Here is a 21,289-nt window from a genome sequence, read left to right on the forward strand (position 1 = left end):
AATTTTGGTATATTCTCTAAATTTTGGATAATATCCAGGTGCGTGATGCCATATATCATTTCTGTAATGAATATGTCGTAGTAACTACAAATAATTTCAAAGCTAGATTATTACTGTGAGGAATTAGTTCTTGTTTATAAGTGAGAAGAAATGTAAACCATTTTCTTGGTAAAGAATTATAAACTCTTTTGTGCTTTTAATTATATATAGGACAAAATCATTTATTTGTTGTTTATCTATTTCTATGCTTGCTTCTTTAGCTTCAGGGGCATTTTTATAAGGGGAAATAAAGAAGAGAGTAGATTTAAGAAGTATTCTGCAAACCTTAATATTCTCTTCTAAAATAAACGGGTTTCAGGACAAATGGACTAAGATAGGTATAATAAAATGAAAATCAGAACCATGCAGTTTAGTTTCTTTTTCCTCACACTGTAACATTCTTTTCTAATTATTTTGCATATCTTAGCATGGTCTCATAACTATGATTTTGAGTTGTTGTACAATATTCCATTGAGGAGATTACTTAATAATTATCAGTTTACTTAACCATGACTCAGTTATTTTAATCATTTAGGTTGTTTCCAGATTTTCACTATTATAAATAAAGTTGAAGTGAACTATCTGGAATAATATTTTTTTCCTTCATTTGCTTTTTTCTGAGGATAATTTCATAGCAATCGGGTCATGTGATAGGGTATTCATATTTCTGTGGCTTTAAAAATACTTCTATTTGGTATGTTTGTTTTGGAAGGAACCCTGCTGTGAATCAGTTTGAGAAGCAAAATGTCTTTACTTCTGTATTGTCAGACGTATTTTTATTTTTATTTTTATTTTATTTATTTATTTATTTATTTTTTTGCTGTACGCGGGCCTCTCACTGCTGTGGCCTCTCCCGTTGCGGAGCACAGGCTCCGGACACACAGGCTCCGCGGCCATGGCTCGCGGGCCCAGCCGCTCCGCGGCATGTGGGATCTTCCGGGATCGGGGCACGAACCCGTGTCCCCTGCATCGGCAGGCGGACTCTCAACCACTGCGCCACCAGGGAAGCCCTCAGACGTATTTTTAAAACGGGGGCACCTGTCATGCTTGATAACAACTTCTTATACCTTGCATATGTTTCTCCCCAAAGTAGCCCACATTTGTTGGAACAAAATAGATAAAAGTAAAACCATGATAAGTCTATGAATTGTGACATGAAGACATAATCATTTATGTTTCTGTTTGTGCAAGTTTAACGTTATATGCTTTGTATCAACACTCTGAGGCCTGCCTTCTGATATTTCATCAGTCATACGCATGAAGTAGAGCACAGTAACCAGTGTCTTTCATAATTGTTTTAACTTATTATAACCCTCAGAAGCATATCTTTAGAAAACCATATACACACGCCAAACTAAACCAAAACACACTTAAATTACAAAAGCAGTACATTTTCATTGTTAAAAATCTGGAAAATAAATATAAGCTCAAACTAACGGAAAAAAATTCCAGGAGCATCTTTTTTTGGTCTGTCTTTCTGCTCTCTTAACACTTCTACAACTTCTGACCAGAAGATAAAACTTGTTAGACCACACAAAAACATTCACTTGAACTATTGAAATGTAAGTATTAAGAAGAAAAATGGAAATAAGAAGGATTAAATAAACCATATTTGCTAACTGGCACATTACCTTGCTTTTGCCTACCCACTGGGGATACCCTAACTAATATGGCTTAAACTGTCAAAAATTTGCAGCTCTAGTTTTTTACTGTTTCATCAGATTAGGAATGATTACCTAGAAGTGTTACAAGAAGGGGGAACATTAACTCTAACTATATATGTAAATATTTGATCTGACAGATACTATAAGTCAACTAACCCTATAATTTTTCAGTAGATTTGAATGTAAGGCCGTGTGGTCTGGAGGGTTCAGGAAAGACTAGATTTTGGAGTTGGGCAGACCCAAGTTTAAGTCCTAACTCTCCCAGGGTAGTTCTAGTGCTCATTTAGCCAGCTAGCTCTACAGCTATCCTAGTCCAGAAAAACCTCTTCATTTCTGATGATTTTTGCCATGCCAGTGAATTGTTGTCTCCAGAGGGTGAATTCTGTATGTTTTTTAAAAAAAATTACGTACGTCTTTGTCATTGCCTCATGTTCTGGTTTTCTATAGGTAAAGCAGCTGAGCAACCATTTTCAGATTTACCCCTTCTCACTGAGGAAACCAAACTCGGATTGACTAGGAACGGAAGAAAAGAACATTGGCCTGTAATCTACAGAAAGAAGTACTGTAAATAAGATGCTTGTAAATATTTCATCCATCACCATTGAACTAAATTGATCTGCTTAACAGACATGGGAACTCAGTGTATGTGGTACTTGGACAGCAGGAGTGATACATATGATCTGAACTTGTGGAATTTTGGACTTACTAACTCCCAGCTTCTTTTATTTTGTTTTTTATAAAGCCATGTGATGTTTTGGTTAAACATAATACACATTAGACCAGCAAAATGTTCCTAGTAATTTTAGCTTCAGGAGTCCATACTGTTTTGGTTTATACAGAGTTAAAGATGCCTTGGTTTTTATTTTTAAAGCCCCCAAATTTGTTTAGGAACACTGATAACATTCAGAAGACCCAATATGTTTTCACATTTGGTAAGTAGTAGAAGGTCTTTAGCTATGGAAGCTCTCAATAGCCCAAATCCAACATAGGGAAAAGATAAGAGCAAGTCACCTTCAGCAAGAGATGCCAAATGATTACAAAACAATATACAGTTGCCAAATACTGGTTTCTCTTTCCCATGGAAATGCCTTTTGTCCTCATGTGCTAAGAGAGCTAAAATACATATATATATATTTAGATTCTCTAGTATTCTGGCTCTCTTTATTATGGAACGGATCTTGATAAATGGTTTAATTTTCCTTTAAAGAAAAATATTCTCTTGGGACTTAGTAGAGAATGGATTGTAATTATAGCTCACTCATTGGCATGGTTCATTGTTTAAATGTGGCATTTTTCCCCCCTCAGCTGCAAGTTGCTGAGATTTGGTGCCTATGAACTATGATCATATGAATGCATGTGACAGTCCCAGTCTTACCATAATTACTGGTGAGGAACACAGATAAACTTCCTTACAAGAAAAATTTTCTTAGGAGTTAGGAATCTCATGAACCTCACTATGAAATTAGTTTTCTGATTTAATTTGTCCTTCCTCTCTCCCTCTGTCTTTTTCTGTGGAAGAGAGTGCTGTGTTTTTTATTTCATACAGGATAAAGAAATAGAAATTCTCTCTTCCCCAACTTGCTCACTTCCCCACTTGAAGAAAATTTTTAATATATATGCCTTACTGAGTATGTGCTCCCTTTATGTGACTTGGAGTAATTTTTTAAGTTTACTGACAAACATAAAAATCTCTTTGACTTTAATATGGTTGTTTTATGATCACACCTTTTCGTGAATGTGGATATTCTATTCCTTTTTTAATTTTGTCTCCATTTAATTTGGTGGTGATGAAATTTACTGGCTGATTTTCTTTTATTTTCCACTGAATGAAGTTTGTGCTTGAATGAAGAGTGTATCTTAAACCCTTTTTTTTGGATGGATTGCACTTGGATAAAATAGGCACCACTGTGTTGATATGTAATTAAATCCATAATCATTATTTATCTGTGAATGTGACCATCGTCAAATTTAATTATAGTATATTCCTCTGTTGGATTTTAGTCTGCTGCTTTGTAAAAATAACTATGTAATTGATATTTCAGTTTTTGAATTTGTAAAGTCTAATCATTGTCATTCAGGTTATTAGAAATGAGGCATCAAGGAGCTAACACATGGTTCTGTACTCATTTTAAAAAATTGTAAAGGTTGAGGTATATTTGGTGACTTTCTCTGAGACAAAAATGAACACTGAAAATAGGTGAGAAATTGATGAAGGGAAATATGGGTAGTGATTTCATGTTTGCTAATAAATTGCCATCATGGAGGTCAGAGAATGAACTAGTTAGGTAAAAGTAACTATTTTTTGTATACCTTGTTCTGTGTCATCTGTAAAATTGAACTGGATAAAGTGTTAATTTGGGCCTGGAACGAAGCTTTGTTTTAAGGTTCTGAGCTAATCATTTTATTGTTTTGTTGACCTTGTATACAAAAATGAGGTTAATCTGTATTATAAAAGAACTGATAAATATTTATAAAATGACAGATGTGGACCACAGGCTTTCTTTACCATGTACAGTATAGTAAAAACAACAACAACAACAAAAAAAAACCCTTTACTTCTGGCATAGGGTCATGTCCTGTAATTTTGGGGCTGTTTTACCTCAAAGTGTGTTTCTGCTCTTTTTCTGTTGCATCAGGTTTATTTGAAAATTGTTTTGTGCCTATACGTTATATTTCCCAATGGTGGTTAAGAATTATGCTACAGTCAGTTTTATTGGCATCGTTTGATGAAAGATGGCTGTCAAGAAGATAAAAGATGAAAAGTGAGTAATTAACTGTTTCCGAATACTGTGGACTTGTGAATCTTTAGTGTACTGTTGACTCTTTTTCTTGGTTTAGTCTGCTGTCTTGAAGTGCATCATGACAGCCCCCATTTGTTATGTAGTGATATAGCAGCCGAAGCAGGACTTCATTACAAAGAGCTCTTGTGAATTTACGTCATTGCCAATTACCATAATATTTCCGAAGTATAAAATATCTTTTAGGCTTATGCATGATATTTTGGAGTGTGTTCACACCCCAGCCTTTCTCCCAGCATACACTGAGCTGCCTTTTGGGGAGCAGTGGCATGATTGGTCATACATGCATGTTTTCTGTACATTTCAGAATAGAGTGCCTTAGTCAGGCCAGAGGTTTGCTTTGTGTTTCTTCTGACCAAAATTACCTAGACCTGTAAGAAGTTTCTTTTCAGGTTATGGTATGAAAAATGTCCTTTATGCTTGTCTCCCCTATATTTGAGGGAGGCATGGATAGAAGAATCTTAAAAAATACCTGAGTATGTTAATGCTGCCTTTTATGATCCTTCAATAGCATTCATGATCCTAGTGTAACGTAGTTTAAAATTGCCACAGTTTAGCCAACATTCCTCCCTTAATGTGTAATAGACATAATTTATGGGTTCTAGTCTTAAGGGTAATAGAGTGAATAACTTTCACATAAAGAACTAAATAGTCTTCCCTGGCATTTTAATAATATCATGGTTAAATTACTTTTAATTGTAATTTTAAAAAGAAGTTTCAATGCTGATTATGGCCTAGAATGTTATAGTACTATTACCAACATTTCATTGTTTTAAATATAGAGCTGTTGGGAAGAGGAGTGTATGTCTAGGGTTGCCCAAATTCTAAATAGTTACCAAAAAAATATTGGTCATGACCTAGAGCCTGGGCATTGGGGGAACATGCAAAGGAGAAAGCAGGCATAGTATCCACTTTAAGGGGAAGAAGAGATCACTTTAGTGCCCAATGATCCTACTGCAGTGCACAGTTTAAAATTGTCACAACTTAGTCATTCCTCTACTAACTTAAAATTCAAATGTGAATTTGAAAGACTCCTAAGTGTTCAGTTTTCAAAGAATTATTTTATTTTGTAGTCAGTCTAAAAACATTTGAAATGTACCTTGCTTTCCTAAGCAGACTTTGATTCTCTGAGTTCTGGAGGATCAAAAGATAATCTGAAGGTGTTTGAATCAAAGGCTGCTTTTCCCCTTTATATTTTAGCAGGAAGCCTATTTGTAACTCGTCCTGTTCATTCTTCACCTGGGTTTTTAACTAGCCACTGTCTAGGACAGAGACGCCCACTTGCTCTGTCGCCCCTAGATCTCGCCACATTCACATCTCCTCGATTGCCTTATCTCTCTTGACTAGTCAAGGACTGGGAACATGCCAGAGGGAACAAAGTAAACCTGATGGACTAGAACATTTGATGTCGGGTCTCCAAATAAGCCAAAAACAGATACAGAAATCTTTGATCGTGTTGATTCTTATGTTCAGAGTGGTCTTTATCTTGACCTCAGTTCTGGACTTGCCTGAGCACTCTGTAGGAAACTTGTGAAGTCAGACTAGAATTTTCTTTGTCCTATGAGGTGTCCTTGTAAGGCAGCATGCCCATTCTTGAACACCCTGTGGGTGAATAACCTTAAGTGAGCTGCCAGTACTTGAACCTTCCAGGAAGAATTTTAACTAGTATGCTGCATTTGAAGCACTTTGACATGTACATTTTAAGTGACAGTTTTAACAGTAAAATGGTGTTAAATTAATCACTGTGAAACTTGAAAGTGTGATGCCCTGTACATTTTAGGAAGCTTAAGTAAATTTCTGATTTTCCTTTATTAATTATGTAACCCATGTGATTTGTGTCTTTTACTTTTCGTCTTTGACAGTGGTGCAGGTGACTGACTTATTGGCAGGCAGTTACTTCAGGGTATATGGTAAATCATGGTTGTCTAACTTTTCCAGAGAAAGTGGCAATGTGTTTACTTTTTCCTTTGTGTGAAGCCATGGGAATTGGATTTACTGGCTAATTTATTTCCAGGGTTTCTACAGTGCAAAATAAATGTAACCTTTTAAACATGCTAGTAATGCTTTCCTTTTTAATAAAAATGCAAGAGATAGTAATCTAGCTGATTGACTGTTTTTAAGCAGAGACCTGCTCTTCTTACAGACAGATCTTAAATGAGCTAATATTTTGAGTAGCAAAAGAAGTTTTGCCATTTGTAGCCTTTTTCACAGGTGGCCTGAGTGAGGGGGTTGTGGTGCATTTGGTCAGAAAGGCCCGGTCCCCAGAATTGGCAAATGGCACATGGAGTGATTCTAGAATAATTTAACAAAGCCTTGTCTTGAGGAGAGTCCATTTGGACACAACAGAAGTATTGTCTCCCACGGGCCATTAACATTGTCTTGCTCTTCATAGAATCATTCTTAGAAAGCTAGGTTCAATCAGAGTTGTGTTATTTTGAAAGCATGTGAAATGGATAATGGCCATGGAATACCTAATGCTACATTGTAATTAGAGATTACATCTAGATTACATCTAGAGATGCAAGGAGTGGCTAAATGCTGTGGATGCCTTATGGCTCTTAGGCTAAGGGCTTCTCTTAAGAAGTTTCTATGGGTAATAATTAGAATAGGAATTGATTCTGGCTTTTTATTGAAACATAGACAATTTACCATGAATTCTAGATCCTGATATTCTTGAGAAGCACTTTTTAATCTCTGAAGAGTAAATTCTTGACCAGAAGCATGTTTAGTTTAGTACTTGATGTTACTAATCAGGTTATAGGAGGATCGTGTTTTATTTTACGAGATCTATGAATGCTGCATTATGAATCTGTTTGAATTACTGGTATCATTCAGTATCAGACTTAGTTTAATAAGTACTAATTAAGACTGCTCACAATATGAACATTTTTTGTAGGTTATTTTGTTTATATAACTTACCGCATTAGAGCAGCCATTCAGGAGACAAAGACACAGCTACATGTAATCATTTCCTCTTTCTGGAATGTGCCAAGAAAGCAGAATTCAGTATTAAACTCCAAATTTCAGTTTTGTTTTTTAAAGTAGCATTTCCTGTGGGTAAAGGAGAAGGCAGGGAACAACTGCTGAGGTGTAAACTCCCTGCTGCCTGCCTTCTCCCTTTCCCTTCCCATCGAACAGAATAGATTAAGTTTGTAGCCAGTTGTAGGAAATGAAATCGATACTTTTCTGAGTAAGGTTTCATGCCCTGTGACTAAGAATAGGTGGCAGGAATCCTGGTGGAATCAATTATTGATTTGTTTAGCTTGGTCCTGTTGCAGGTTGCTTTCTGTAGTATTCTGATTCCATCCCTTCTCAGGTACCTAGAAACAATACCACTTAAGTAACTGGAATGTGTTTGCTACAAGTGGAATATATTAGAGAAGATGAAAGGAGTGCAAAGTCTTATTCTCCCTTTCCAGTAGTTTAATTGAACATGTTAGTAACTGGTCTGTCTAGCTCTTGCTGTGTTCATAGCAAATAATGTAGCATTTATTTTATCTGGTTATGTGTGGTGTGTGTATATATGCATATTTAATATGTACACATATTCTCTGTGCACATATATGTATGATATATTCGTATATACATGCAATCTACTCTTGATTATCAGCAAGATGGTAAGCCTTTACTAGACTGTTTCTTCATGTTGGCTAAATCTGCATGTAGCCCATAACTCTGTGAAGCCTCTTCCTTATCTGGAGCCATAGTCTTTCCTACTTTCCATTCATCTCAGTCCCCAAGAAAGGCCCTTGACATGTCACTTTCCCCTTCCTTTTCACCAGGGATTGTGTGAGCCAGAAAACTTTTGAGAAAGATGGTTGCTTCCACCGGAGTTGAGGCTTCTGAGTCTGAATGATGATGGGGCCCATTCGTGGCCAGGAGGCAGCCCCTGGAGCAGTTGTGCTCTTGGGCTTGATGGGGGGAAAAATCTAGCTCTTACGGGAAATGGGGCTTCACAATTTGCTTAAATTCCTTAGCTGGAATGTTGTGAAGTCTTAGATAATTCGATGTGCGAATAGAGTACAACTATGCATTTCACCATTAGTATTGTGTCATCGGTGATCCTGTTGCTAGCCCAGATAATCAAGACCTTGACTGTTTCTTGCCACTGGATTCTGGAAGCCTTTCCCTTTCAACTGGATTTGTGTTCATTTCTGCTGCTGTGAAACACAAAGTAATGCAGTAGGTTTTAACTTAAAATTGTTTAATTCTGTTACTGATAAATATTTATTGTAATAAAAGTAAAGAGAAAATGATTTTTTAAATCTTTTTAATTGTTTTCAGATTGTCTTCTTTGTTTTTCCTTGGTAGGTGCAAAAGGGGAGGGGAGCTATGGGGAGAAAAATAATGTCCAGTCACTTGTCTCAGAGAATCATTGGTTAATTTAGAGCAAAACATTAAAAGGTTTCGTTTTGTTTTGTTTGATCAGCTCCTGGGTGTCCTATAGTCCTGTGACTTCTTTCAGAGAGCAGAGTACTAGGAAGATGGCAGTAACAGCTTTTCATAATGTACTGCTCTTGACTCTCCCAGAACTGGGTATCGGGCAATATTTATTGTTCTCACAACTGGATCACACTTATATTAGCTTGTAAGGTGGTTGTTTCATACTCAAAAACATCTTCCCATAGAAAGAGTGTTAATGTATGCTGTTAATTTTCCAGGCTAATTCCACAAGAACTTAATAACCCACACTTAATACACCTAAACTTTAGTATATGAGCAAACTATAAGCTCTTATAAAAACTCATATTTTCTAACATGGCTTCTGAGGAGAATATTTCCTGTTTTTTTAACATCAGAATTGATCTCCCAGTTCTGGCAGTGGGCATTTAAAATTTTTTTCTGTAACAGGTTTAAAGAAGGTGAGGGAGGAAATGTCCCATATTTTAACCCAGGCTAATTCTCTGGCTTATGTGCTCTTAATCCCCTGCTCTTCGAACTTCTTGGACTTCAACTTCTTGGACTTCTTGGTCGCAGTAGCAGTTATCCCCTCCCTTCTAAATGCAAACCTCAGACACCTAGCACCGGCCTGACACTCAGCAGGGGTAACCAGCTTGGGTTTAGTTACTGATAAACTTAAAAAATTACTGATGTAATTTTGGCCCCATGGGGTTATAGCCTAGACCTATTATCTCTCAAGGATAATTCTTTTAAGTGGGATTGCCTACTCAGTGCATATGCTTATTTAAACTATTGCGACTGGCAAACTCTTTTTAAAAGGTGTCTTTCCAGCAGTGAATGAGAGTGTCTTTTTTTCCACACCTATGAAAAAGGTTTGTTATTTATATAATTGAGGCTGTCTGTGACAGCAGCAAAGACCTCCCAGCTGGCTGGGGAATGTCTGGAGAGAGCCAGGAAAGGAGGCTGGCCTGAGGTATTATTATGGTTGGGAGGTAGGGCCAGGATGAGGGTACCCAGCACACACAGTAAGAACCTCCCACCAAAGGAGAGAGCACCCAGGGTTTTTTTTTTTTTTTTTTAAGTCAGCTGCCCAGATGTGGAGCAAAGTGGGAAAAAGGCATGAGGCTTAAAAAGCTCAAACAGCAAAAAAGGGAGTCAGATTCCTTATCACAAAAAAATGTCTGGCTTTAGGCCAAGCAGCTTATTGATCGCTCTTTATGAGTCTTTATGGTACCTTTGCTCTCTCTCCCATCTCTTGTGTGACAGCCTATTCCCACTGACTTTCTCGTGGTATCCTACTCCCAGCCGTAGACAGGCACACACGCATGTACCTGTGTCTCTTCTCACAGGTGGTGGAGACATGAGCCAGGACCTAGAGGAGTTAGGGGTCAGAACTATATCTTGCCCCTGATTCCTCAGCCCCTAGGGAAGGTTAAAGCTGGAGGTCACAACTAAAGGAGAGAGAGATTGAGGCCCGAAGAAAACTCGTTCCCCTCCCCCGCCCTCCAGACTCCTCAGCCCAGCTAGATATGGGACAAGGATCCAGGCAGGTGTTGGGCTCTTGACTGCTCCAAGATTTTGGCACTCCTAAATCTCCCTACCACTTGTATACTTGGAAAAAATAATTGAAAATTCCGATCCCACCTCCAGCCCCTCCCTCCCCGCCCCGTGCCCCGCCCCTAGTCAGACCGACCACAAACCACCACAGCCTCCCTAGGACTCTCCGCGCTGCTGGTGACCGGGGGCCGTGGCCATGGCTGCTTTTGCTCTGGGCGCCCGGATCTGGGACCGCCGCCGCTGCCGGAACAGAGACGCAGGGAATCCACTCTACAGCAATGCCCTATACCAGCCCCGGAGGGCCCCAAGGAAGAGTGAGGCATGGCCTGTGGAGGGGAAGGTGCTGGACATCCCCAGCAAGAATCAGAAGGGCCAAAGCTTCTATTCGATCTCTTTCCCCCGGCTCCCCACCCCCAAGCGGCATCTGGCTCCCAAATTTTGCCCCAGCCCCAGGCCCAGTCACCCCATCTCTGCAGTTGGAGTCCCTCCTGGACCAGGTTCCTCTGGGCAGCCAAGGCCAAGAGGGTTCCTTGAAGTGGGGAGAGGAATCAGAACCCCCAGAGACCCAGAGAGGACCCCCCCCCCCAGCGGCTACGTAAAGATGTGACTTATTCCAAGAGCATCACCGAGTCCAGCAGTTCATCCTGAGACCCACCCCCCCTCATTTCTATGAGGCTGGACCTCTCCCTTGCCCCCAGAACACCCAGTAAAGGCTCATGAAGAAAGCAAAAAAGAAAAAAGAAAACTCCATTTGCCTCTGGGTAGGTCTTATTCACAACGCGGTTATCTTCTTTGGCCTCACAATTGCCTGTGATTTGAGTAGGCAGGCAGTATAGCTGAGAAAACGGTCAAGGAGTTGTGGCATACCTAAGGTTGCAGGGCCGGTCTAGGATTAGGACCTGCATTTTCTTACTACTCCAGTGCCCTTTCCCGAGTTAACCTCAGGCCAGTGGGATAGGGTTCTGCCAAATGTTATCCAGCTTGTTTTCGAAAGGATTTTAATTCTCAGTAAGAACACTATGAATTTTTCGTTGGCAATGCGACACACACACAAAAACGCCCAGGAAATAGTGCCACTCAAGGGACTCCTCAAAAGTTTAATTGTGCTTCTGTGCTCTTAACTTTCACTCCCCCCACCCCTGCATTCCGTACCATTTTCCTCTTTCTGTAAGTATGTGATTGCAGGTGGTGATGGTGGGATTGTCCTAGGTTTCAGCCCCACTGAAAACCGCTACAGAAGACAATTCCTTGATGGATACATTCTAGAGAACATAGGGGCCGAATGCACAAAGTATCAATAGGAGCTCAAAAATGAATGGACGACGCGTAGATGGATACAGTATACTTTAGTTCAAACTTTCCGAGCGATCGTACTATTCTATCCGCTCCATGAGGAAAGGACAACGCTTGTATCCTCAGCGCTAGCACAGTGATTGGCATATAGAGTAGGCACTCGATTATATTTATGAATATGATTTTGAGGAATATTTATTTGATGAATGAAGAATCAATCATCAGGGTCAGTAAGTGACGAATCACAACTTGGTGCAGCTCTTAAATCTTCCAGCCTCCGTTAATACCCCCGGGCCTTCGTGGGGATTACCCTAATTGCAGGAGAAAGGAATAAATCCCCAAGCTGGGATATAGCTTTCAGAACACCAGTGGGCGGAGCCTGAGGGGATGCGCGCGCAACCACGCCAGATGCGGATTAGGTGACTGTTTTTCCCTGGCAACGGCTTGTTAGCAACGGCTTGTTGATAGCAGCAAGGCGGTAGTCCGGCGGTGGTCCAGGCAGAGCTGCCTGGGGGCGGGAGGCACCTGCCATGAATCCGCCGGGATCCCTGAGGGTCCTGGAGGAGAAGGAGAAGGAGCATTTAGCCACTCCGATTCTCGGACCCTCGATACATTCTGATAACCCTCAGGAGCGGATCCAGGCCCGGCGCCTCCGCATCGCGGCGCGCCTGGAAGCTCGGAGGCGGTGAGCTGGGTTTGGGCGGGTCCCGCCAAGGAGCGCCCAGGGTGCGGTGACGCGGTGCGGGGATGAGGGGGTGGCTTCTCCGGGCCGGAGCCCCTGCGGTGAGGGGGCGGCGTGCCCTACGTGTGAGCCGGCCTTGCTTCTTGATAAGATAGAAAACATTTCTACCAGAAGGTTCAAACAAAGCATGGGATATTAAAACATTGAACACACTAGTAAAGTCAAAGACGGAAATCATAATCCCTCCGGCATGTTCATTGAGAGCCTGCTGCGCCAGGCATTGTGGGCCATACGCTGAAGAGGCGGCCTCCATGACCTGCCCGCCGAGGTCTTTCTTTCCTCCGTGCCTCCCAGCCTGCCTTCCTTCCACAAGTAGTTATGGAGTGGACCTCGGCTATCACTTCTGCTGGTCTCAGTGGCTTATCTGGGTGTGTGACACAAACCCCTTTTCCTGCAGGCTCTGAGGCTGATAAACCACACCGTTCTCAGGCCAGGGTTGCCGCACCTGTCCATGCACAGACGGAGTGGCCTTGTCTTAAGGGGGTACAAAGGGGAACCTGCGTGACCCCCTGAACACCCTCTCAGTGTGACAGCACTTATACCTTGTCCTGCTGGTCAGGGTCAGCTGCCCTGCCAAGATGGTGCTTCTCTTCTTGTCTGCTGGCCTTTGGACACAAGGGCCCTAAAGTGATGTGGCTGGGTTCCAATAAAACTTTACTAAAGAACACTGAAATCTGAATTTCATATAATGTTCATGTGTCACAAAATATCCCTCATATTTAGATCTTTTTTTCTAAATTAATAAATTTCATAGTTTAGAGCAGTGTTAGGTTCACGGAAAAATTGAGTGGAAGTACAGAGACTTCCCATATACCCCCAGCCCTACACATGTATAACCGCCTCCACTATCAACCTTCCCCACCAGAGTGGTACATTTGCTACAACTGATGGATCTTGATAGATATATAATGACATGTTTCCACCATTACAATATTGTACAGAATAGTTTCAGTGCCCTAAAAATCCTCTGCGCTCCGCCTATTCCTCTTGATCTTAAAAAAATTTTTTTTGAAAATGTAAAAATCATTCTTCACTTGTGAGCCCTACAAAAACAGATGGGTCAGATTTGACCCATAGGCCAATGTGTGCCAACCCTGATGTATAGATCAATGTGATGTTCTGTGGGATATTCAGATGGTCCTGATCTATTCAGACTATATTTTTTTGACAGATCAGGAGAGTTAACATGGCTCTGTGAGTGAGAGGCCTATGTGAGTATACATTATCTGTTCCATGTAAATGTGAACTTCCTGATCCTTTTTCCTGATTGAGGTAGAAAATAATGCATTTGGCCCAATCAGTGGCTACATTCCATGTCCCTAAGGCCACAGTAACCTGCTCTAGCAAAGACACCCGACCTGCATGTCAGCTGCAATTAGGACTGCTGCTTGGTTGAGCTTGCAGTAATTGACAGTTATTATCTTGGATCCATCCAGTTTTTGCAGGGACCAGACCAGTGAATTAAATGGAGATTTGATAGGCACCACCACTCCCAAATCCTTGAGATTCCTAAGGGTGACACTAATCCCCACCATCTCCCCCTGTTGACAATAGTGCTTTTTTAGGCACTCGGGTGAAGTTTCGGAGTGTCCATTTGACCTTCCACATGGTGATAGCTCTTACCCACAGGCCAAGGACCTAGTGTGAGAAGTTCTCAAATTTCTAAGTATGTTAAGATCACTCTGGTTGCTCTTTGGGGAATGGTTTGGAGGAGCCAGAAGTGAAAGGAAGGAGTCCAGTTAGGAAGCAGTTGTATTTGTCCAGGTGAGAGATGAAGTTGGTCTGAACTAGTTAGTGGCAGTGGTTTGGAGATAAAGCAAATGCACTCCAGACATATTTTGGAATTGAAATTGACTGGATTTACTGATTGATTGGACATGCTGATGAAACGCAGGGGAAAAGCTAGAATGGCTTGAACAGCTGGGTAGATAGATGATAGTACCTTTTATTGAGATGGTAAAGACAGTGATGGGGGCAGTAAGGCAGGAGTTGAAAATCAAAGGTTTGGTTTTGTCCATATTAAGGGAAGTCAAATTTTGTAAGACATTAAAATTGAGATGTCCACTAGGCAGTTGGGTATGGGTCTTAAACTCAGAAGAGATCTGGATTAGAGGGACCAGTACAAAGAGTCAGCAGCATTATGATTGTATTTTAAACCATAGGAATGAATTAAATTACACTGGGAAAGAGGATTAAAAAGGGATGAGAAAAGTGTTCATGGCTAAGTCCTAAGAAAGCCCAGCATTTAGAAGTTGATGGAAGAGGAAACGCTGACAAGGAGAATAAGATAGAATGGCCAGGGCTTCCCTGGTGGCACAGTGGTTGAGAGTCCGCCTGCCGATGCAGGGGACATGGGTTCGTGCCTCGGTCCGGGAAGATCCCACATGCTGCGGAGCGGCTGGGCCTATGAGCCATGGCCGCTGGGCCTGCATGTCCAGAGCCTGTGCTCCATGGCGGGAGAGGCCACATCAGTGAGAGACCCACGTACCGCACACACACACACACAAAAGAATGGCCAGTTGAGGCTGGTAGAAAAACAAATAAGTGAGGTGCAGTAGCATACCTAATGAATTTGACGCCTGGAGCAGATAATTTCTAACACACAGATAATAACAATAGCCTGAAAAGAAAAGCAGACAATGAACATTTTCTTTTATTGAACTTTGTTATATTACCATGCCGGTAATTTTTTAAAAAATAAAAATAAAATTTACAATACAAAATGAGAAAGAAGTAATGGATGAATACTTTTATATATGTTTTTAAAAATTATTTATTTACTTTTGGCTGCGTTGGGTCTTCATTGCGGTGTGCAGGCTTCTCATTGTGGTGACTTCTCTTGTTGTGGATCTCAGGCTCTAGGCACGCGGGCTTCAGTAGTTGTGGCTCACAGGCTCTAGAGTGCAGGCTCAGTAGTTGTGGCGCACAGGCTTAGTTGCTCCGTGGCATGTGGGATCATCCCGGACCAGGGCTTGAACCCGTGTCGCCTGCATTGGCAGGTGGATTCTTAACCACTGTGCCACCAGGGAAGTCCCAATGAATACTTTTAAATTACATGTGGGGAATTCCCTGGTGGTCCAGTGGTTAAGACTGTGCTTTCACTGCCGAGGGCCTGGGTTCGATCCCTGGTTGGGGAACTAAGATCCCACAACGTGGCCAAAAGAAAAAATTACATGTGTTTTGGGGAAAAAAAGGAAGAAAAAAGCATATGAAGAAATGTTCCCAAAGGAGTGAATTCGCAAGACTTAGAGAACGAGTTGTAGATAGAATGACAGAATAGAGGTAACTCAGGTTCAGTTTCTTCATGTTTCTAATAACTTGGCTAGTGTTGTTTATGTCAAATCCCTAATCTGCTGGGATATAGAGTAGCTGGGGGTGTGTGGACGTGCCCTGCGCTGAAGTGAGCTGGGACAGTTCTGAACCATTTCAAATGTGCTCTCAAAACACATGCGTGTAGCTGAGTCTGTGTGTCAGAGACCAACTGTATAATTGCAAGTTCTACAAATTAACTTCCTTCTTCAAGGATAAGAAATAGAAAGGTGCTATATTGACGCTTACATATATATTATTAAAAAACAATAGTAGGGATTTCCCTGGTGGCACAGTAGTTAAGAATCCGCCTGCCAATGCAGGGGACACGGGTTCAATCCCTGGTCCGCAATGATCCCACATGTGGCAGAGCAGCTAAGCCCATGTGCCACAACTACTGGGCCTGTGCTCTAGAGCCCACTTGCTGCAACTACTGAGCCCACATGCCACAACTACTGAAGCCCGCACTTCTAAAGCCTGTGCCCTGCAACAAGAGAAGCCACTGCTCGCCGCAACTAGAGAAAGCCCGAATGCAGCAACTAAGACCCAACGCAGCCAAAAATAAATTAAAAAAAATTTTAAACCCACATAGATTAAAAAAAAAGATTTAAAAATCAACAGTACTGCAGCAATTTTTTGGAACTTAGATTAACAAAAGATTTTTCAGAAAGGAGTGTTTTATGAATTGTTTTGTTGCTGGCACAGGGTGATAATAAAAAACAGACTGACTTTAGTCAGTTGTGTTGTTTTAAAATTAGCCTTGGGCTCCTTGATTGCCTATGGTGCCCACTGCCCTAACTGCCTAGGCCTTGGTGGGTCATTGAGGTGTAGTTTTAGAGGGGAAGCTGAATTAAATGTCATATGAAGATAAAGAATAAGATTAATGGCTAAAGTACCCAAAACTCTCAATCTCTAGTTTTTCAGTTGACATTTCAAATTCCTGAGAGATGTCACTTCTGAGTCAAGATGGTGGATAGGACACATGCATTTACCTAGGATCTCTATCAAAAATGAGATCTCTCCTGTGCTCCGCAACAGGAGAGGCCACAACAGTGAGAGCCCCGCGTACCGCAAAAAAAAAAAAAAAAAAAAAAAAAAAAGAGAGAGAGATTTAAAGGGATTAAGTAAAAACGATATAAACCCACAAAGTCAAGCAAAACAGGGGGACTCAGTAGCAACAACATTTTGGAAGCTGGGACGTATATAGACAGATGGTAAATGGCTTAGCAGATTCAAGAATATGGAAATATAAACTAGTAGTGAGGAAAGCTGAGAGCCCCCTTGATTTCCTCTGCAATAAATCTCCAAAAGGCAGCATCAGGTTTATCTGGATAGGGGTGAAGAGGGAACTAAAATAAGGAGAATTGGTTGGAAAATTAATAGATGTCAAGAACCTTTCTCTCACTTTGCACAGTTGACCGGAGATTTGGAGAAGGTAAAATGGAGGATGAGTGGTTTGGGGGATGCTGGACAGAGAGGAGGCAAGGACATGGTACTAAAAGCAAGGGGACTCCACGGACACATGCACACTGGAGCTGAGCACCTCCCCCTCCCCCTTCCTGGAATGCTGGCAGGACCTGCCTGTTGCAGGCAGGAGACTGGAGAAATCTCTCTGCAGAATCTGACCGGCCCAGAAAGAGGGACTTAACGACACTGAAATCAGGTTTGCCCAGGAAATGGTTCAGGTAGATTGTCCTGCACTGAAGTTCACAGCTATTATACCACACCCTTGCACTCAGCACTTTCATAAGCTTTTTCGTCTTAGCATGGAAAGGTAGCCAAGGATTTCGAGACGTCTGAAGAAAGTCTTTAAGGTGAAAGGTAGACACCAAAATGAATAAACAGAAAAAAGCAACTCAGAGGAAATTGAGACCATGTAGGAAGAAAACAACAAAACACAACGAAAAGACTGTCTTTAAGTACACTTGAAACTTATATAATGTTATATACCAATTTTACTTCAATTAAAAAGGGACTTCTGTGGCAGTCCAATGGTTAAGACTCCACGCTTCCAATGCAGGGTTTGATCCCCGGTCGGTGAACTAAGATCTCGTATGCTGTGCAGCACGGCCAAAAAATTAAAAAGAAAAGAGAAGAAAGAAAAAAGGAAAAAATGACTGTCATTAAGATCCTCAGAAGAAGATATACAGATCGCCAACAAACACATGAAAGAATGCTCAACGTTGCTAATCATAAGAGAAATGCAAATCAAAACTACAATGAGGTATCACCTCACACCAGTCAGAATGGCTGTCATCAAAAACTCTACAAACAATAAATGCTGGAGAGAGTGTGGAGAAATGGGAACCCTCTTGCACCGTTGGTGGGAATGTAAATTGATACAACCACTATGGAGAACAGTATGGAGGTTCCTTAAAAAACTAAAAATAGAACTACCATACAACCCAGCAATCCCACTACTGGGCATATACCCTGAGAAAACCATAATTCAAAAAGAGTCATGCACCACAAAGTTCATTGCAGCTCTATTTACAATAGTCAGGACATGGAAGCAACCTAAGTGTCCATCGACAGATAAATGGATAAAGAAGATGTGGCTCATATATACAATGGAATATTACTCAGCCATAAAAAGAAATGAAATTGAGTTATTTGTAGTGAGGTGGATGGACCTAGAGTCTGTCATACAGAGTGAAGTAAGTCAGAAAGAGGAAAACAAATACTGTATGCTAACACATATATATGGAATCTAAAAAAAAAAAAAATGGCTCTGAAGAACCTAGGGGCAGGACAGGAATAAAGATGCCGGCGTAGATAATGGACTTGAGGACACGGGGAGGGGGAAGGGTAAGCTGGGACAAAGTGAGAGAGTGGCATTGACATATATACACTACCAAATGTGAAATAGATAGCTAGTGGGAAGCAGCTGCATAGCACAGGGAGATCAGCTTGGTGCTTTGTCACCACTTAGAGGGGTGGGACAGGGAAGGTGGGAGGGAGACGCAAGAGGGAGGGGATATGGGAATATATGTATACATATAGCTGATTCACTTTGTTAACACAACAATGTAAAGCAAGTATACTCCAATAAAGATGTTAAAAAAAAAAAAAGAATCTGCCTGTTAATGCAGTAGACACGGGTTCGATCCCTGGTCTGGGAAGATCCCACAGGCCGTGGAGCAACTAAGCCTGTGCGCCACAACTACTGAGCCTGTGCTCTAGAACCCATGCACCACAACTACTGAAGCCTGTGCACCTAGAGCCCGTGCTCCGCAACAAGAGAAGCCACCACAATGAGAAGCCCGCACACCACAATGAAGACCCAACACAGCCAAAAATAAATAAAATTTAAAAAAAAAGAAGGATCCTCAGAGAAAAAAGAAAAGATGATTGCAAACGTGAAACAAGAATAGGATGCTATTAAAATAATCTAGAGATCAAAACAGAGCTCTTGGAAATTAAAAATAAGGTCGAAATGGGAAACAGTAGAAGGGTTGGGAAGTAAAGGTAATGGAATTGCCTGGGACATAGAACGAAAAGGAAAAAGAAACTAGTAGAGAAAAAGATTTTTTAAAAATTAGAGGACTAGTCCAGGAGATCTAGTATCTGCTTTCTAGATCCAGAAAGAAAGGAGAGAGTAAACAGAAGGGTGGAAATGATCACTGAAAGAATTCAAGAACATTTTTCAGAACTGAAGATCATGAGTTCCCTGGTTGAAAGGGCCCACCTGACAGCACAATGAATGAAAGTAGACCCACCCTAGGCACACCACTGAGCATGCTCAGAACACCAAGAACCAAAGGAAGGGTCCTACAAGCTTCCAGAGTGAACAACGATGACAACAGTAATGACAACTCTCACATACAAAGAAAGGATTAAGAAACCGGATGACATCTGGTTTCGTAAATAGCAACAGTGGACACCAGAAGACAATGAGCAATGCCCTCAAAGTTCTAAAGAAAAATGATTTTTCAACCTGGAGCTCTAAACCCAGCCAAACAATCAATTCCATTTCAATTTTTTAAGTCCTGAGAAAGGACTCTGACTTGTCTGGAGGTATGGTTATTCAAGATGGCAGCTCCCATTGAGACCATTTGGGTGGCAGTGGTGGGGAAGCAGTTTCCCAAAAGAGGGATCCAGCTCAAACCTGAGGAGAGAGAAGTCTGCGATGGCAACTTTAGGGAATATGATAGGTCAGCACCGACCAAGAGAAATACAATACGTAAATTAGCATCCACATTAAAAAAATAGAACAGGTGAAATTAAATTTTGTAATTTATTTTGCTGAACTCACTATATAAAAATATTATTTTAACATGTAATCAGTATAAATCATATTGAGATATTTTGCATTTTTTAATTGAAAGTCTTCAAAATCCATCTAGTTCATATTTGACACTCAAAGCACATTTCAGTTTGGATCAGCCACATTTCAAGTGCTCAATAGCCACATGTGGTTAGTGGCTATCATATTGGACAGTGTGGTGCTAGGCAGTCAGAAATGATAAGTAAAAGGCAGCAATGGGATTAAAGCTGAAACTAGATGATAAGAATGTGTAGCATAGTTATTTTTCTTTCTGAAGCACAGGTCTTTGCTCCAGGAAGTAGTTGGAAGGATTATATAGACAGAGGTGGTAATTAATTGGTGGTCAAAGTAGCAAGTCAGGTGAATGAGTGTGTTTTGGATGGTAATGAGAACACCATTAGCCTGGCAATATCTGAAGCCCTGAGTAGAATGAAACAAATCGTTTTCTCAGTAAGGGCAATGAGTAGCTTCAATAAGAGTATGGAAGTGAATGAAATGACAAGAAAAGAGTTTCAGTTGGATTGGGAGTGGGGTGAGGGGTGCTAACTCAATTCCAGCTCTCAAAAATGGTGTAGCACGATGTAGGGCTGTGCTGACCTTTGAACAAAGGGAAGGGAGATGAGGGCTTCCCTGGTGGCGCAGTGGTTGAGAGTCCGCCTGCCGATGCAGGGGACACGGGTTTGTGCCCCGGTCTGGGAAGATCCCACATGCCGCAGAGTGGCTGGGTCAGTGAGCCATGGCCGCTGAGCCTGCGCGTCCGGAGCCTGTGCTCCGCAACGGGAGAGGCCACAGCAGTGAGAGGCCCGCGTACCAGAAAAAAAAAAAAAGGGAAGGGAGATGGAAGTCAGGGAGAGAAAAAGTCAAGGAAGAATGAAGAGTCAAGAAAGGGATCTGCTTGTTCACCATGGTTGAAGTCATATGAGGATGGCTTCATTTTTCTTAAGGCAGAACTGGGAATCCTCATGGCCGCTGTGTGCCAGAGGAGACAGCGGACCTCCACGATGTAAGTGGGGTGGGTATTGGTGGGGTCATTCCCCCGTGCCTCCTCCAAAGAAGCGCAGAATCTGGAACCTTATCTTTCCCCCGTCATCTTTGGTCTTATTTTCTGATTAACACATACACACATATGCGCTATTTATAAAATTCATGCAATAGAAAAATGTAGAGACTATAAGTCCTCAGTAAAGTTCTCTTTCCTTGAATAATTACTGTCATCTGT

At 41.3% G+C, this 21,289-nt stretch overlaps 2 protein-coding genes across 2 annotated transcripts in view; both read left to right on the forward strand.

The window, feature by feature from the left end:
• SELENOI (selenoprotein I) overlaps positions 1–8,745 on the forward strand; it is a 45,444-nt gene extending 36,699 nt beyond the window's left edge. Inside the window, exon 10 of the mRNA XM_060116663.1 lies at positions 2,151–8,745. Within this exon, the coding sequence (XP_059972646.1) occupies positions 2,151–2,249 (99 nt within the window). The 3' untranslated portion in view covers positions 2,250–8,745. The remainder of the gene's footprint in view (positions 1–2,150) is intronic.
• A 3,537-nt stretch (positions 8,746–12,282) lies between these two features.
• The window catches only part of DRC1 (dynein regulatory complex subunit 1), a 46,174-nt gene continuing 37,167 nt past the window's right edge, over positions 12,283–21,289 (forward strand). The window contains exon 1 of the mRNA XM_060117287.1: positions 12,283–12,437. Within this exon, the coding sequence (XP_059973270.1) occupies positions 12,283–12,437 (155 nt within the window). The remainder of the gene's footprint in view (positions 12,438–21,289) is intronic.

The sequence above is a fragment of the Mesoplodon densirostris genome, chromosome 14 (assembly GCF_025265405.1).
Source record: "Mesoplodon densirostris isolate mMesDen1 chromosome 14, mMesDen1 primary haplotype, whole genome shotgun sequence".
Taxonomy (NCBI): domain Eukaryota; kingdom Metazoa; phylum Chordata; class Mammalia; order Artiodactyla; family Ziphiidae; genus Mesoplodon; species Mesoplodon densirostris.